Source organism: Hypanus sabinus, assembly GCF_030144855.1.
Source record: "Hypanus sabinus isolate sHypSab1 chromosome X2 unlocalized genomic scaffold, sHypSab1.hap1 SUPER_X2_unloc_4, whole genome shotgun sequence".
Taxonomy (NCBI): domain Eukaryota; kingdom Metazoa; phylum Chordata; class Chondrichthyes; order Myliobatiformes; family Dasyatidae; genus Hypanus; species Hypanus sabinus.
In genome coordinates, this window is record NW_026779004.1 from 385,982 (window position 1) to 404,240 (window position 18,259).

The 18,259-nt window shown below is 49.2% G+C and overlaps 1 protein-coding gene across 1 annotated transcript in view; it reads left to right on the forward strand.

Moving 5' to 3' along the window:
- Window positions 1–18,259, forward strand: part of LOC132385893 (murinoglobulin-2-like) — a 103,993-nt gene that overhangs the window by 12,465 nt on the left and 73,269 nt on the right. The window contains exons 5-13 of the mRNA XM_059958130.1: window positions 130–295; window positions 1,761–1,845; window positions 2,723–2,828; window positions 4,308–4,419; window positions 5,042–5,151; window positions 5,887–6,048; window positions 7,601–7,828; window positions 11,164–11,227; window positions 13,882–14,021. Of these exons, the coding sequence (XP_059814113.1) occupies window positions 130–295; window positions 1,761–1,845; window positions 2,723–2,828; window positions 4,308–4,419; window positions 5,042–5,151; window positions 5,887–6,048; window positions 7,601–7,828; window positions 11,164–11,227; window positions 13,882–14,021 (1,173 nt within the window). The remainder of the gene's footprint in view (window positions 1–129; window positions 296–1,760; window positions 1,846–2,722; window positions 2,829–4,307; window positions 4,420–5,041; window positions 5,152–5,886; window positions 6,049–7,600; window positions 7,829–11,163; window positions 11,228–13,881; window positions 14,022–18,259) is intronic.

Here is an 18,259-nt window from a genome sequence, read left to right on the forward strand (position 1 = left end):
GCCTCATCTTGATTACTGTGAATAGTATTGTGAACAGACAGGGTGTATTAGAGGGAGCAAGAGAGAGGGGGGAGAGGAGAGGATTGGAGAGAGACTGTGCGTTGCGAGCTGAAATATTCCTTCTCCCAGGACCCTCAGCGGAATCGGATCGGCCAGTGGAGGAACGTGGAACACAAGCAGGGAATTGTGGACCTGACGTACAACCTGAGCCCTGAGCCCCTGATGGGAAACTACGAGATCGAGGTGATCAAGTCCACAGGGAATAACTTGCACTCCTTCACAGTGGAGCAATACGGTGAGTGAACCCAGGGTCAGGAGCCTCTTGGATTCTGCCGGGGCAAAATGTTTGAAATTCGGATAGCTAAATGACCTTTACCCATTCCTTGCACGGGGACTGGGATTGCCCCTGGACAATGCATACACAGCCAAAGGGAAAATTTGCTAAAGTTGCATAGCGCAGGGGACACGATTTGCCATTCCCATTCCGGCTCGTTCGGTTCATGGTGCTGTCGCGATGAAGCCTCTCTTAGGTTGGAGGAGCAACAGTTCATGTTCCGTATAGGTAGACTCCAACCTGACAGCATGAACGTCAATTTCTCCAAATTGCGGTAATCCCACCCCACATCTCACTCAATCTCTCCTCTCATTCTCCATTTCCTCTCATATTTTCTCCTCATCTGCTCATCACCTTCCTCTGATGTTCTTTCTACCCGCGCGTCCTTGCTCCACAGTCCAATTCTGTCAGATTCCTTCTTGTTCAGCCCTGTACCTCTTCCACTTCTCACCTCCCCACAACTTCTCACTTCATTTCCCAATTTCCCCCCACCAACCTTCCCCCGTTACCTGTCTCACTTAATTTCTGTCAACTTGTCCTCCTTCCCCCTTCGCCCCAACTTACTATTCTTCCTTCTTCCCCCTATCGGATCGTTATGCATTTGTGACTCAATGATTCTTAGGAACAAGAACACCACCAGGTTAAGGAGCAGTTATTCCACCATCAGGGATCCCCATCACCCAGCACATGGTGTCTTCTTGCTGATGCCATCAGGAGCCGGTATACGAGCCTCAGAACTCACACCACCTGGTTCAGGAAGAGTTATTACCCCTCAACCATCGGGCTCTTGAAACTAAGAGGATAAATTCACTTGTCCCATCACTGAAATGTTCACTCAACCCTGGCCGCACGTTGAAGGACTCTTTATCTCATGTCATCTATATCTATTGTTTAATTATTCTGATTTTCTATTTAATTTTGTATTTGCACAGTTCGTTGTCTTTGCCCACTGGTTGTTTGTCCGTTCTTCATTCACTCTCGAAGTTTAAAGTCAATTTATTATCAAAGTACATAACTGTCATCAGATGCAATCCTGAGATTCATTTTCCAGCGGGAATGCTCAATAAAACCAGAATAGAATAATAACTATAATGGAACAAATGCAAGACCGCAGCTAAGACCGGGAGTTGGACTTGGTCTCTCAGATACACGCCATTGGGGGCATTTCATGGGTAATGAGAGCTTGTCCCTATGCACACTATCAGGTCTAACGACCATAGTGTAAAAGGCGGGGATGAAACCGGTACATATCCACTCCACTGTGGATTTGTGATTGTGTATAAATGAACTGTCGAGGAAGGATGTTCCATTATCCTGGAGTTTGGTGCGGGGGTGTGGAGCATGGTTCGATTGGGTTGGGACAGAGTTGGGGCAGAGTGAGGGGGAGAGAGAGAGAGGTCACCGAGGTTGTCTCTGTGCCCTGCAGTTCTCCCGAAATTCGAGGTGAAGCTCCATATTCCGAAGTTGATCACGATTCTCGACAGAACGATCCACGTCCAAGTGTGCGGGAGGTAAGCGAAATTCTTCCGCCAGCTCGGAGCCACATCCGGTCAAATCCGTGTCTGTCCCCGGGAATGTGTACAGGACGGCGTAGAGAGAGTCTCACTCTTATGCCTGACCCCTGGTGCCTGTGACGTGACGGTGTGTATGTCTGACATAGTGTATGTGATAGGCGATGTGGAGAGAGATTCTCTCTGTGCCTGAGCTGCGCTTGTGTGATTGGACGGTGTGGAGCGAGCTTCACTCTCTGCCTAACTCCGGAGTAGTGTGATGAGATGGTGTGGAGGGAGATTCATTCTGTGTCTGATCTCGGGAGAGTGTGATAGAGGGAGCTTCACCCTGGTTCTGACCCCGCGAGTGTGTGGCGGGACGGTGCGGAGGAAGCCTCAGTCTGTGTCTGAACACGGGCGAGTGCGATGAGGTGTTGATGGGTGAGTTTCACTCTGTGCCTGACCGGGAAGTTGTGTGTTGGGACGGTTTGAAGGAAGCTTCATTCTGCGTCTGACCGCAGGAATGTGTGACGAGACGGTGTTGCGGAGGGAGGTGCATTCTGATTTGTCCCCGAGAGTGTGTGATGGAAAGGTGTGGGGAAAGTTTTACTCTGTGACTGAGCCCGAGTTTCTGTGTTGGGACGGTGTGTGATTAACTCTTGTCTGACCCCGGAAATGCGTGATGCGACGGTGTGGGGGAGTTTCTCTCTGATCTGATCCCGCGAGTCTGTGAGGAGACTGTGCACGGGGAGTTTCACTCTCTGTCCGACACTCGAGAGTGTGTGATGGGACTGTGTGGGGTTAGTTTCACTCTCTGTCTGACTCCCGGAGTTTGTGATGGGACGGAATGTTGTTGAGATCTCTCTGTGTCTAATTTCTGTTCTGACACAAATCCCAGGTACACGTACGGGAAACCCATGCGGGGTGTGGTAAACGGCACGGTCTGTCTGAAGCGTTATTACACTCACGGGAACCCAGATCTTTGTCACTATGTTGTGGACAAGGTGAGTTCTGGAGAGGCCCGGGAGCCCAGGGTGCTGTGTCTCATGTTTCTGACCCCCTGCTGTGTGAAGAGTGGACAAAGGAGACGGGGATAGGCGGGACGTGGCAAAGTGTGAAGTGTGCTGGAATGACAGATCAGTGTGGGAGGTTTCCCTCGAAGCCCACAACCTACGTCCCCTGTTCCCCGACTAGGTTATGGAACAGTCCCCCGTATGTCTACAATCCTCCCTCCCCTTCCACTCTCACCTCGTCAGAGACGATCATTTCTCGTACATCCATCAAGAAATGTGACGAAATGGGCGGGGGAGGTGGTATGGGGGATGCCCGCGAGTAATGCCACGCTTCCAGTGCCAACGCAACGCGCCAGCAGATCATTGGCGCTGATGCACCCATCTGTGGAATGTGGGAAGAGCCGCACGGTCACTTGACCCAGACAGCAGCAGCTATCGAATCCTGGCCGGTGATCACTGGGGCTGGGAGAAATTGTATTAACCCCAGCGGTTCCCTCATCGGTCACCTCGTTTCACCCGTCGTCCGCACCCCGCTGGTAATATGCAGCCCCCCAACCCACTCTTCCCCAACCCCAGTTAACCCACCGTCTTCTTTGAGAAGGGGGCGGAAACTGGATTAACAACAGGAAGCCCGCAAAGTCATGGGGAGAGCGCACAAACTCCAAACAGGCAGTGCAGGAAGTCTGGGAGAACCGTGTCCCTCCACCGCACGTATGTAGTACACCAGTCACTCGCCCCTCATCAGTCTTCTCTCTCCCTCTCTTACATGCTCACCGCTACCTCCCTTCTCCCTCTCATTCTCTCCCCCCCTTCCTCTTTTCCTCTCTCCTTTCCCATTCTCCCCTATTTCTCCATTATCTCTCCGTCTCGCTCTTACTCTCCTTCTCCCTCTCCCTTTCTCTCTCTCCAGTTCCTTTCCCTCTCCTCCTCTGGCTGTCTGTCTCTCTCCCTGCACCCTTTCGTAATATCCCTCCCGTTTTCCGCTCTCCCCTCTCCCTTTCTTTTCCCTTTCCACTGCCCTACTTCACTCTCCCTCTCCCTCACCTATCTGTCCCTCTTCCCCTTTTTCTCGTTCTCTTCATATCTCCCTCTTCAGCTGCCTCTCCACTTCCCCTCTGCCTCTTTTCCTTTTTCTCTATTTCTCTCTCCATTTTCTCGCACTCCCACTCTCCCCTCTCCCTTTCTCTCTCCTCACTATCTCTTCCTCTTCCTCTATCCCCCCCCTCCTTCGCCTCTCCCTCTCACTTCCGCTTCTTCTCACACAATAAGACACACATCATGTTATGGAGAGAGGGAGACTGCTTGACTGGGTAAACGGGATTTGTGATTCTCGGTTTGGAATGAAGGATCCGGGAAGGACTGGTGACTGGACGGGGCATTTGGAGGAAACAGAAATGTGAGACGAGTGTTTGCCCACCCCCCAGTTCCTTCCCCGTAGTCTCACTGTCCGCCCCTTTGTTACCCCCTCAGACGGACAATGACGGCTGCATCTCCCGGGATCTCGCCATCGCTCTATTCCAACTGAGAAGGAATTGGAACAACGAAATCCGCGCACACTTCGTCCTGGAGGAGGACGGGACAGGTCAGGGCCTGGGAGGGGGTAATCATCGTCCACGTTACGTACACCTTCTCCTCCTGAGTGCCTTTCCCAGACCCCTTACCTCTCTCGCCCGTCTCTGTTCCAACCTTTTGCATGCCACACCGTTTCACACTCTCTCCCTCCTTATCCCTGAGACCAGCAGATGAAGGAGCAGAATTGACCCATCGGGTCTCACCATTTCATCGTGGCTGATCCACTTTCGCTCTCAGCTCCAATGTCCAGCCATCTCTCTGAATCCTACCGTGACCTGCCTAATCAAACATCTATCAATCTCTGCTTTATCCCTCACCCTCTCCCCCGTTCCATCTCTTTTCCGCGTTTCTCTCTCTCGCAGTCTCTTTACTTCTCCTTCTCTCTCTTTGTCCATGCCTCAGATCCCTCTCTCTCTGTCCCTTCCCTCCCTCCCCCTGACACCCTACAATCTCATCTCATCCTCTCGTCCGGCTCGCTGCCTGTTCCCGATGCCAGGCTTACCTGTTCCCGCCTCCCGTGACTCTTCGCCAGTGACTAACTTACTCCTTAACATCCTACATCTGTCGACACTCCAGCACCGCGACTGGACTCCCAGGGCAGTCGGTAAACCAGCACTCAAATCCCTCCACAGGAATTAGGAGGGAAAAGTCAGCATCCTGCATGGTTGCCTCGGAGGTCACGAAGATCCACTTTGAAGACATTGGGATGTACTACAAGAGAGGACGCCCGTTGTCTGGAAAGGTAGAGATGAACCAACACTGAGAGACAGGTTCGACAGCACTGAGATAGGAGGCAGTTAGGCCCTTTGGCCCATTGAGTCTGACTTGCCATTCCGTCGTCCCTCTCAACCCCAGTCTCCTTCCTTCTCCCCGTAATCTTTGACCGTGACTATTCCAGAACTTGTCAGCATCAACTTTAAATATACCCAGAGATCTGTCCCTGGCAATTCGCTCCACAGATTCACCAGCCTCTGGCTAAAGCAATTCCTCCTCCTCTCTATTCTAAATGGACGCCCCTGCATTCTGAGGCTTTGGTAGGAAATTCGCATCTTACTTGGAGCTGAAGCCTAATACATAGGCGACAAAACCAAATCAACTCTCGAAATGGTTAAAATTAAACCAAATAAGGTTGTCTAAAATACCCTAACCTTTGTAGTGGACAGGCCTTTCATTATCATAGTTCATGGGGAGAAACAAACGCAAGTCAGCCCTGATCATCCATGACTTGGTGGCCAGAACGAGGGAGTCTTATGGTTAAAGACCTGAATAACTGGGTTACATGACTGATGATGCCCTCCAGTGCACATCCGGTTAGTTAATCCAAGTGGTGTCGGTGAAACATGGGCGATTTCAAACTGGCAGGGTCAAGTGACACCAAATCTCCGGTAATTAGATCAAAAACAGAAGAAGGTTAACTTTCTCACTGCCCATGTGATCCCTTATCCCCTATCAATCTCAAAGAATTCTCTACTGGCAGGTGGTGATCAAGTTGGCCACAGGGAAACCAATGCCAAGGGTGAAAGTGTATCTGTTCAACTCGTTCAATCCCGGGGCCCAAGAGATTCTGGTCGATGACCAAGGAGAGGGAACCTTCTTCCTCGACACCTCTGAATGGGAAGACGAGCAGGTGTCCTTCATGGTGAGTCCGGAACGAGATTATCTGGAGGGTGGGGTGGGAGTGTCATTCTGGGATGCGAGGATCTTGGATGGTCCTTCTGAGGGGGTGCAGATGGACAATGAGTGTGAGGGTCATTTGGAGATGAGGGAGAGGGTTTGAGGGAGTTTAGAGTCACTGAGGGAGAGAGGGATTGAGACAGTTGAGGGTCAATCTGAGTGACTCACTGAATGAGGTGAGGATCACTCTGAGGGGAGGGAGAGGGACTCTGGTGGAGTTGAGAGTCAACCTGACGGAAAAAGAGGAACTGGAATGAAGTTGGTCACCCTGAAGGGAGGAAGAGGGACTCTGAGTGAGTTGAGGATCAGTCTGAGAGGAGAGAGGGACTCTGATAGTATGGACGGTCGCTCTGAGAGAGAGGGATTGAGAGAGTTGAGGGTCAATCTGAGGCAGTATGGGGTAGAGGAAGTGACTAGGATGGTTGGTCAATGATACGAGGCCATTCTCTCTCTTTGTGCGGCGTCTGAGGTTCGGCGACACCTCGCAGTGCGTCGTTCTCCCACAGCGTTGACCCTCAACTCCCTCAGACTGATATTCAGCGTCACCTACGATAAACACCGTCGCTTTCCTCGATGGCCAACACTTTCCCAGGATGCACTCAGTGGTGCCGGCGAATGTCGCCACAATTCCCGGGAGCATAAACCAGGCGCTTCGTGCGCCCACTCCAATTCTAACGCCTCTGGACTGTGGGAGGGTGCCGGAGTGGTGTGAAGCTTGCTGCACTACCATGTGGAGTGTCCAGTTCCCACTTCGATGCAATGTTCTCAGGCTTCGCCGGGCATCTTCGGCCTGCCCACTGATAGCAGGATTTCCCAGCGGAAACCACGTTTCATTCTAATCGCCACACCCGTCCCGATGGGATTCCTCTGCTGCTTCACTGAGGCGGCTCTGAACAACACCCTGTATTCCATCCAACCTGATGGCATGAACATCGATTTCACTAACTTCTGGAGATTTCCCCTCCTCCTCTTCCCTCTTCCGCGTTTCCCACTCTTGCTCTCCTCTTATCTTTCCCTCTGCTCATCCCTGTCTATCACCACCAACTGGTGTCCTCCCTCCTACCCTTGATCCCAAGGTCTAACCTCCTCTCCAATCAAATTTCTTCTTCTTTTAACCCTTTGTCTATTGCACCAATCACTTCCTGGCTTCTTACTTCAGACCTCTCCCCCACTACTGGCCTTCACCTATCACCTTCTCTCTCGCCCTATTCCCCCTCCTCCCATCTTCTTATTCTGGCGTCTTCTCCCTTCCATTCCAGTCCTGAAGAAGAGTCTGGGTCCGGAATGTCCATTGTTTATTCCCATCCCTGGACGACGAGTTTCTTCAGTGTTTTGTACGCCTTGCTCTGGGGCATGGCGAAGTCCCCCTCTTGGCACAGATGCAACGATGCCATGCCCTCTGTCTCTCTCGGGACGGACTCTGGGATGTGTTGCCATCGAATATTTCTTGTGTTTTCTCCTGGTGTCCAAGTCAGGCCCAAATATCGATGACGGAGTGTGTATTCTGTTCTCCCTAGGCCATTTATCATCTTCAGCCTGAGGACAATTACCACTCTCCACGGCTCCCCAGCCACTCTCACGCCCGGCACTCAGTCAAGCGGTTCTACTCCAAGTCCAACAGCTTCCTGTCCATCACGAGTCGTCAGAGGGAGCTGCCGTGCACGTTCGATCTGGAGATGCCGATTAGTTACATCATCAAAGTTCTTCCAGACGGCGGATCTCTCGATCTGGAGGTGTTCCAGTTGGTGAGGCTCGATCTGCTCTTCCCCTCCCGCCCAGCGCCCCTCGAGGCCTCACGCCTCGCCCTTGCGCCTCACACCATTCCATAACCCAAACCAATCTCTCTGAGTGACTGGTCCCAGAACCGATCACTTCCCTCGTCGCAGCCGACCTCTTCCACTGGATTCAACGTCAACAACAGTGCATTTTCGCCCTCTTCAATACACCCCGACGTTCGCACCTCCAACTTCCTTCGAAACAGTGGATAGAGCTCAGGGAACGTAATAGCACAGCGTACGTCCTTCGTCCCACAACGTTGGTCAGACCTCTAAACCTACCTCAAGATCGATCTAACCCTTTTCTTCTCAAAATCCTCTGTTTTTCTATCATCAATGAGCCTATCGAAGAATCTCCTATATATCCCTAATGAATCTATCTCTACCACCGTCCCGGACAGGGTGTTCCACATATCCCTCACTCTCTGTGTAAAACCTTACGTTTGACATCCCGTACTATACTTTTCTCCAATCAACAGGAACTTATGCTCCCTGACTTCAATCACTTCCACCCTGGGAAAAGTCCAGTTGATCTATACGTCCTATTATCTTGTACACTTCTGTCAACTCATATCTCATTCTTCTTCGCTCTATGGAGAAAAGCCCGAGCTCGCTCAACAGATCCTCAGAAGACGTGTTCCCCCATCCAGGCAGCATCCTGATAAATCTCCTCTACACGTTCCCCCATCCAGACAGCATCCTGATAAATCTCCTCTACACGTTCCCCCATCCAGACAGCATCCTGATAAATCTCCTCTACACGTTCCCCCATCCAGGCAGCATCCTGATAAATCTCCTCTACACGTTCCCCCATCCAGACAGCATCCTGATAAATCTCCTCTACACGTTCTCTTATCCAGGCAGCATCCTGATAAATCTCCTCTACACGTTCTCTTATCCAGGCAGCATCCTGATAAATCTCCTCTACACGTTCCCCCATCCAGGCAGCATCCTGATAAATCTCCTCTACACGTTCTCTTATCCAGGCAGCATCCTGATAAATCTCCTCTACACGTTCTCTTATCCAGGCAGCATCCTGATAAATCTCCTCTACACGTTCTCTTATCCAGACAGCGTCCTGATAAATCTCCTCAACACGTTCCCCCATCCAGGCAGCATCCTGATAAATCTCCTCTACACGTTCTCTTATCCAGACAGCATCCTGATAAATCTCCTCTACACGTTCTCTTATCCAGGCAGCATCCTGATAAATCTCCTCTACACGTTCCCCCATCCAGGCAGCATCCTGATAAATCTCCTCTACACGTTCTCTTATCCAGGCAGCATCCTGATAAATCTCCTCTACACGTTCTCTTATCCAGACAGCATCCTGATAAATCTCCTCTACACGTTCTCTTATCCAGACAGCATCCTGATAAATCTCCTCTACACGTTCTCTTATCCAGACAGCATCCTGGAAAATCTCCTCTACACGTTCTCTTATCCAGACAGCATCCTGATAAATCTCCTCTACACGTTCTCTTATCCAGACAGCATCCTGGAAAATCTCCTCTACACGTTCTCTTATCCAGACAGCATTCTGGAAAATCTCCTCTACACGTTCTCTTATCCAGACAGCATCCTGATAAATCTCCTCTATACCATCTCTAATCCGGACACTCTTTTTGCAAATCGCCCACACCCTCTCTAAACCGGGCAGCATCCTGGTAAAGCTTCCCTGCACCCTCTTTCATCCAGGCACTATCCTGGTAAAGGTCCCCTGCACCCTCTCTAAATCAGGCTGCATTTTGGTAAATCTCATCTGCATCCTCTCGAAAGATTCCACATCCTTCTTGTAACGAGGCGATCAGAACTGCGCACAATACTCCATGTCTGGTCTAATTAGGGTTTTATGGAGCTCAACCTATTCCCATAAGACATGCTTTCTAATCCAGACAGCATTTTGGTGAATCTCCTCTGCACCCTCTCTGAAGCTTTCACATTTTGCCTGTAATGACGCGAGCAGAACTGAACATAATAGTCTAACTGTGGTCTAATCAGGGTTTTATAGGGCTGCTACCTCGACTCAGAGGTCACACCTTCCAAACCATACAGCAGATGTATCATCGGCATAATCCCCTCAGAATGTTCAATGTCTCAATAATACCACCCCATCCAACCGCCATGCAACAGATGTCCGCTCCCTTCAGCTGTTGTTCATAGGGATTACCCTACATAATATCCCTGCACATGGTAGCCTTTTAATATTTATGTGCCTCTCTCCCATTTAAAATTATCCAGGTACAGGAGCAGGAGAGGAGGACAGAGAAGGTGGTGTTGTCCCCTCGTTGTTTGGACAAATAGTCTAGTTCAGGAGGGGTGGAGGGAGAGAGGGAGAGGGAGAGAGGGAGAGAGGGAGAGGGAGAGGGAGAGAGGGAGAGAGGGAGAGGGAGAGGGAGAGAGAGGGAGAGAGAGAGAGAGAGAGAGAGAGAGAGAGAGAGAGAGAGAGAGAGAGAGAGAGAGATGCTTCTCTTCTGCTTTTTAATCATAATGCGCCCTCCCTCCTCTCAAAAAATGGATCACAGACCCAATATGTTCATACGCTAGTGATGGGAAGAACAGTATTCCTTCTCCGTCTCTGACAACCAACTCCCTGGTAACAAGTGACCTCCTCCCCGGAATCCACCTCCCTCAGTGCCTAACATCGCACGGTAACTCCATTGCGCCTCACAACTTGGACAACCACTGGGGTCAACAACATTGCCCCTCTCTCTCCTCCCCTGTACTAGACAATTTGCCCTACCTAGAGTACAACATCTCCCCCTCCCTATCTCTCCCATCCGCTCCAGTACTCTGCCGCATGTTCAACCTAGAAGGGGCAAAGGGACCCTCTCCCGTCCACTTCTATACCAAACTAGTCGCCTAAACTCGAGGTCAACACTTCCCACTCTTTCTCCTCCTCCCTTCTTATACGAGACCACTCGTCGAACCTCGAGAGGCAACCCCTTTACCCTGTCTCGCTCGCTCCTATCTCGAGGTTTAGCACTTCCCAGTCTCTCTCCCCTCCCCTCCTGTACCAGAAAACTTGTCCAAACTCGGTCAAAACAACCCCCTTTCTCTATCTCTGTCCCACCCTCCTGCACCAGAGCACCTGTGCAACCTCCAGTGAACAGCACCTGTCCTCTCCCTCTGTCCTCCCCTCCTGTACCAATCCACTTGTCCAACCTCGAAGGCTAACTCCACCTCCTCTCTCTCTCCACTCCTCCTGTACCAGACCACTTGACCAACCCCGAGTGTCAACACTTCCCCTCTTGTACGAGACCACTTGTCCGAGCTCTAGTCATTATCTGTCCTCTGTTCTGCAGGCGATGGCCAGAGGGAAGATCATCAGCTTTGAGAAGAGCTCACAATCGATCGAGGGGACGGAGGGTAGGAACGTGGGGCATCGGTGGGATTTGGCGAACTTCCACAGTCACGGAACCCGATCGGAACGGACCGCAGAACTGCTGGAATGACCCGGAACGCAGACGGGAATGGGATGCCTGGTCCCTACGGGAAGGTTGGCGGGAGGGGGGGTGGTGGAAGGAAACTGTGTTTGTCACAGGAGTCCCAGTGAAGGGGTTGTACAGGGGTTCACATGAAGTCTATGATTGCGACCAGTGCCCGTGATCTATGTCTGTGAACGGTGTCTGTGATGTAACCGGTCTGTGATTGAGAATGATGTCTGTAATCGGTATATGTGCCTGTGACTGGAATGTGTGACTGTGAAAGTTCTCTGTGAATGTGACTGGTTTCTGTGTCTGTGATTGATGTGTATGACTGTGACCGGTGTCTGCGTCTGTACCCGGTGTTTGTGACTGTTGTGGTATCTATGACAGTGACAGGTGTCTGTGTCTGTGACTGTAAACGGTGTTTGGGTCTGTGATCGGTTTCTGTAACTGTGATTGTTTCTGTGCCTGTGACAGTGATCGGTGTCTGTGTCTGCGTCTATGACCGATGTCTATGTCTGAGATAGGTGCCTGTTTTGTGACCCGCCTGTGACCAGTGTCTGTGTCTGAGACTGGTGCCTACATCTGAGATAGGTGTCTGTATCTCTGATCAATGTCTGTGAGTGTGATTGGTGTCTGTGACTGTGCTCATTTTCTGTGACGCTGACCGGTGTCAGTAATCTGAGATCTGTGTCAGTGTCTGTGATCAGTGACTGTGACTGTGACTGGTGTATATGAATGTGACCTGTTTTTGAGCAGTGTTTGTGTCTGTGATCGGTGTTTTTTGACCGGTGTCTGTGACTGTGACCTGTGACTGTGTCTGTGACTCTGAATGGTGACTGCGACTGTGAACGGTATCAGTGTCTGTGAGAGCGACCGGTGACAAGGCATACAACAAAGAAGCAAAATCTTATATAGGGAATATAGTGGACTGGGAAGTTTTTTTAAAAACCTAGCGAGAGCAACACAGAAAATATCAGTACAAGGGATAAGATAACATCTGAAAGCGAATAATATCAAAGTGAATAGTTTTTACAAGTTTGTTAAAAATAAAAGTGGAATTGAGTGGACAGAAGACCGCTATAAAATAAGGAAGGAGAGATAATAACGGGAGGACCAGGAGATGGCTGACGAACCAAATGAGTAATTTACATCAATCTTCACTGTGGAAGACACTAGCAGTATGCCTGATGTTGTCGTGTGCGAAGGAAGAGAAGTGGGTGCTCAAAAACTCAGGGATTCCGAACGGTGTCTGTGACCAGTGTCTATGAGTGTGATCCATGTCTGGGATTGCGAACGGTGTCTGTGACCAGTGTCTATGAGTGTGATCGGTGTCTGGGATTGCGAATGGTGTCTGTGACCAGTGTCTATGAGTGTGATCCATGTCTGGGATTGCGAACGGTGTCTGTGACCAGTGTCTATGAGTGTGATCGGTGTCTGGGATTGCGAACGGTGTCTGTGACCAGTGTCTATGAGTGTGATCGGTGTCTGGGATTGCGAATGGTGTCTGTGACCAGTGTCTATGAGTGTGATCCATGTCTGGGATTGCGAACCGTGTCTGTGACCAGTGTCTATGAGTGTGATCCATGTCTGGGATTGCGAACGGTGTCTGTGACCAGTGTCTATGAGTGTGATCGGTGTCTGGGATTGCGAACGGTGTCTGTGACCAGTTTCTATGAGTGTGATCCATGTCTGGGATTGCGAATGGTGTCTGTGACCAGTGTCTATGAGTGTGATCCATGTCTGGGATTGCGAACGGTGTCTGTGACCAGTGTCTATGAGTGTGATCGGTGTCTGGGATTGCGAACGGTGACTGTGACCAGTGTCTATGAGTGTGATCCATGTCTGGGATTGCGAACGGTGTCTGTGACCAGTGTCTATGAGTGTGATCCATGTCTGGGATTGCGAACGGTGTCTGTGACCAGTGTCTATGAGTGTGATCCATGTCTGGGATTGCGAACGGTGTCTGACTGTGATCAGCTTCTGTGACTCTGACCGGTTATTGTAATCAGAGTCAGTGTCTGTGACTGTAACCGGTGTCACTGACTGTGACTGGTGGCTGTGATTGTAATCAGAGTCAGTGTCTGTGACTGTAACCGGTGTCACTGACTGTGACTGGTGGCTGTGATTGTGACTGTGATCTGTGACCGTGATTGTGATCAGGGCCAGTGCCTGTAACCAGTGTCTGTCTTTCACTCTGACTGGTTTCTCTGTCTGTGATCGGAGTGTGTGATTGTGAGAGGTTTGTTTGACCAGTGTCAGTGACTGTGACCAGTTTAAGTGACCTGTGTCTGTGTTCGGTGCTTTTAATCAATGTTCCTATTTTTGGTGTCTCTGACTGTGATCAGTGTTTGGGACTGTGTTTGTGTCTGTGTCTGTGACCGGTGTCTATGCCTGTGACCTTTTTTTGTGACTGTGACCGGTGTTTCTGATTGTGATCTATGTCTGTGACCGGTGATCACTGCTTGTGATGGTGGTCAGTCGCTCGCCCAGGAAACAGTATGTGACTTGGTGATCGGTGTTTTGACCGGGAACGTGTCTCTGCTCTGGTTCAATTTCTAAGATCTGGCTCCGTGGCTCATTCTGTTTTCGCAGAGGGATCGTTCACTCTCCGTCAGATGATCACCGCAGATATGTCTCCCGTCACCCGGATCCTGGTGTTCACCGCGCTCCCTAACGGCGAGATCATTGCCGACACCATCAAGTTCAATGTCGCCAAATGTTTCCAGAATCAGGTGAGAAGTCCTGTCCCCCAACTCTCTCCGTTTCCAGACATCATTCCCTCCCTGTTGGCTCCCCCAGCATTAGAGCTTCATTGTTCTGCGAAAGCGTGCACAAACAGAAATACTGTAAAAAGTAAGATCGCGTCCAACGATTCAATGCCCATTTAGGAATTGGATGGCGAGGGGAAGAAGCTGTTCCTCGATCGCTGAGTGTGCGACTTCAGACTTCTATCACCTACCTGATGGTAACAGTGAGAAAGAGGCATGCCCTGGGTGTAGGACGCTGCCTTTCTGAGACACCGCTCCTTAAAGATATCCTGGGTACTTTGTAGGCAGTTACCGAATAGGGAGCTGACTAGATTTACAACCTTCTGCGGCTACTTTCGACCCTGTGCAGTAGCCCCTTCATACCAGACAGTGATGCAGCCTGTCAGAATGCACTCCACGGTACAACTATAGAAGTTTTTGAGTGTATTTGTTGACATGCCAAATCTCTTTAAACCCCTAGTAAAGTATAGCCCCTGTATTGCTTTCTTTATAACTGCATCAATATGCTGGGACCAGGTTAGATCCTCAAAGATCTTGACACCCAGGAACTTGAAACTGCTCACTCTCTCCACGTCTGATCCCTCAGTGGTGTCCTTCCTAAAGTCCACAATCAGTTCTTTCGTCTTGCTGACGCTGAGCGCCAGGTTGTCACTGCGGCACCATTCCAGTAATTGGCATACCTCACTCCTGTACGCCCACCCGAGATTCTTCAAACAATGATTGTATCGTCAGTAAATTTGTAGATGGTACTTGCGCTATGCCTAGCCACACTATCGTGTGTACACAGAGAGTAGAACAGTGGGAAAAGCGCACACTCCTGAGGTGCGCCTGTGTTGATCGTCAGTGAGGAGCAGATGTTGTCGGCAATCCGCACAGACTGTGGTCTTACAGTTAGGAAGGCGATGATCCAATTGCAGAGGCCCAGTTTCTGCAACTTCTCAATCAGGATTGTGGGAATGATGGTATTCACAGAATGTCTTGCAGTTATTTCGGGGTTATTGTTTCGTCTGGACTAGTTCTAAATTCCCAAGTGCCCCGGTGTGTATTTTGAGGTGCGGGGGAAGGGGAGGGGATAGGGGAGACGCTTGCCAACCCCTCTTTGCCCGGTCGTTGTGGATACATGGTGAAACTCAGGCAGAGTTCTTCTGCCAATCGTGAGTTCAGAGTTTCTGAGCATCATATAATAACAGAGAACGTATACAGTATACAACTTTAAATTCGTACTCCAGAGACATCCACAAAACAAGAAACCCCGTGAGACATCGAGGCTCCCAAAGCCGCCTTCTGACCCCAATCCCTTTGCCCAAGAAGTAGCAAAAGCATAGACAACCCACACCCCTAGCACACACCCATCCACCCTCCCCACACACACACCGAGCAGAAGGCCCCCTCCAGAGACCCCGATCCGGAGTCCATTAAAGCCCAATTTTGCGGTGCCTCAGACAGGATCTCTCTCTCTCTCTCTCTCTCTCCCTCTCTCTCCTCTCCCCCAGTGGTTTCAGCTCGTTAAGTTTCTGCACAGTTTGCCCCAGTTCTCGTTAGGTTTTTCCTGTTTGATTTGCAGAGGTCTCGGGTACTCCATCACCTGATCTTGCCGAGGAAGCAGAACCACGCTCCCTCTTTCGGTGGTCAGCCCCAGATCGCTCCCTCCCTTTCTACCTACCCGAGCTGATCTTTCCCTGCCTGTCTCAGTGAGAATCAGATTGAATATCAGCGGCATTCAGGTCTGTGGTGCAATCGGTTGTTTTGAGACAGCAGGACAATGAATTCATAACCTACTAATATATATGAACAGGTGAATAAATGTGCACGATATAAATATTATTGATTAGTGAAAAAATGTGGTGGTGTTGTGGTGTTCATGAGTTCAATGCCCATTCAGAAATCTGAGGGTTGTGGGGAAGAAACTGTTCCTGAGACGATGAGAATTTCTCTTCAAGCTTCTGCTCCTACTCCTACCTAACCAAGCCTAGGTTTGCTAGGGCTACAGGGCAGACTTTAAACTAGTAAGATGGGGGGGGGCGGAAATCAATTTGAGGAAACTATGGGAGAGGTGGTTAGTTCGCCAGTAGAGCAAGTAAGTAGACAGTGTTTGAGGGAGAAAGGCAGATGATGAAGGGATGCGCTCAGCCCGAAGAGGTAGGGGAAAAGAAAGAAAAGGATAATAAATTTGAATGCATTGTTAGGGATGAAAAGAGAGGAGGAGGTGGAGAGTATCTTAAATGTATCTATTTTAATGCTAGGAGCATTGTAAGAAAGGTGGATGAGCTTAAAGCGTGGATTGATACCTGGAATTATGATGTTGTAGCTATTAGTGAAACATGGTTGCAGGAAGGGTGTGAGTGGCAACTAAATATTCCTGGATTTAGTTGCTTCAGGTGTGATAGAGTAGGAGGGGCCAGAGGAGGAGGTGTTGCATTGCTTGTCCGAGAAAATCTTATGGCGGTGCTTTGGAAGGATAGATTAGAGAGCTCCTCTAGGGAGGATATTTGGGTGGAATTGAGGAATGGGAAAGGTGTAGTAACACTGAAGGGAATGTATTATAGGCCACCTAATGGGGTGCGTGAGTTGGAAGAGTATATGTGTAAGGGGATAACAGATATTTGTAGTAAACACAAGGTGGTGATTGTGGGAGATTTGTGAAATGTGTGCAGGATAATTTTTTGTAACAATACATAGAAGTACCGACTAGAGATGGGGCAGTGTTGGATCTCCTGTTAGGGAATGCGATAGGTCAGCTGACAGATGTATGTGTTGTGGAGCACTTCGGGTCCAGTGATCACAATAGCATTAGCTTCAAAATAATTATGGAGAAGGACAGGGCTGGACCTAGAGTTGAGATTTTTGATTGGAGAAAGGCTAACTTTGAGGAGATGCGAAGGGATTTAGTGAAAGTGGATTGGATCAAGTTGTTTTATGGGAAGGATGTAATAGAGAAATGGCGGTCATTTAAGGGTGAGATAATGAGGTTACAGAATCTTTATGTTCCTGTTAGGTTGAAAGGAAAGGTTAAAGGTTTGAAAGCACCATGGTTTTCAAGGAATATTAGAAAATTGGTTGGGAAAAAGAGGGATGTCTACAATAGATATAGGCAGCATGGAGTAAAGGAATTGCTTGAGGAATATAAAGAATGTAAAATGAATCTTAAGAAAGAGATTAGAAAAGCTAAAAGAAGATACAAGGTTGGTTTGGCAAATAAGGTGAAAGTAAATCCGAAAGGTTTCTACAGTTATATTAAAAGCAAGAGGATAGTGAGGGATAAAATTGGCCCCTTAGAGAATCAGGGTGGTCAGCTATGTGTGGAGCCGAGGGAGATGGGAGAGATTTTGAACGATTTCCTCTCTTCAGTGTTCACTAAGGAGAAGGATATTGAATTGTGTAAGGTGTGGGAAACAAGTAAGGAAGTTATGGAACCTATGACAATTAAAGAGGTGGAAGTACTGGCGCTTTTAAGAAATTTAAAAGTGGATAAATCTCCAGGTCCTGACAGGATATTCCCTAGGACCTTGAGGGAAGTTTGCGTAGAGATAGCAGGAGCTCTGACGGAGATCTTTCAGATGTCATTAGAAACGGGGATTGTGCCCGAGGATTGGCGTATTGCTCATGTGGTTCCATTGTTTAAAAAGGGTTCTAGAAGTAAGCCTAGCAATTATAGACCTGTCAGTTTAACATCAGTGGTGGGTAAATTAATGGAAAGTATTCTTAGATATAGTATTTATAATTATCTGGATAGACAGGATCTCATTAGGAGTAGCCAGCATGGATTTGTGCGTGGACGGTCATGTTTGACAAACCTTATTGAATTTTTTGAAGATGTTACGATGAATGTGGATGAGGGTAAGGCAGTGGATGTAGTCTATATGGACTTCAGCAAGGCCATTGACAAAGTTCCACATGGAAGGTTAGTTAAGAAGGTTCAGTCGTTAGGTATTAATGCTGGAGTAATAAAATGGATTCAACAGTGGCTAGATGGGAGGTGCCAGAGAGTAGTGGTGGATAATTCTTTATCGGGATGGAGGCCGGTGACTAGCGGGGTGCCTCAGGGATCTGATTTGGGCCCAATGTTGTTTGTAATATACATAAATGATCTGGATGATGGGGTGGTAAATTGGATTAGTAAGTATGCCGATGATACTAAGGTAGGAGGTGTTGTGGATAATGAAGTGGGTTTTCAAAGCTCGCAGGGAGATTTATGCCGGTTA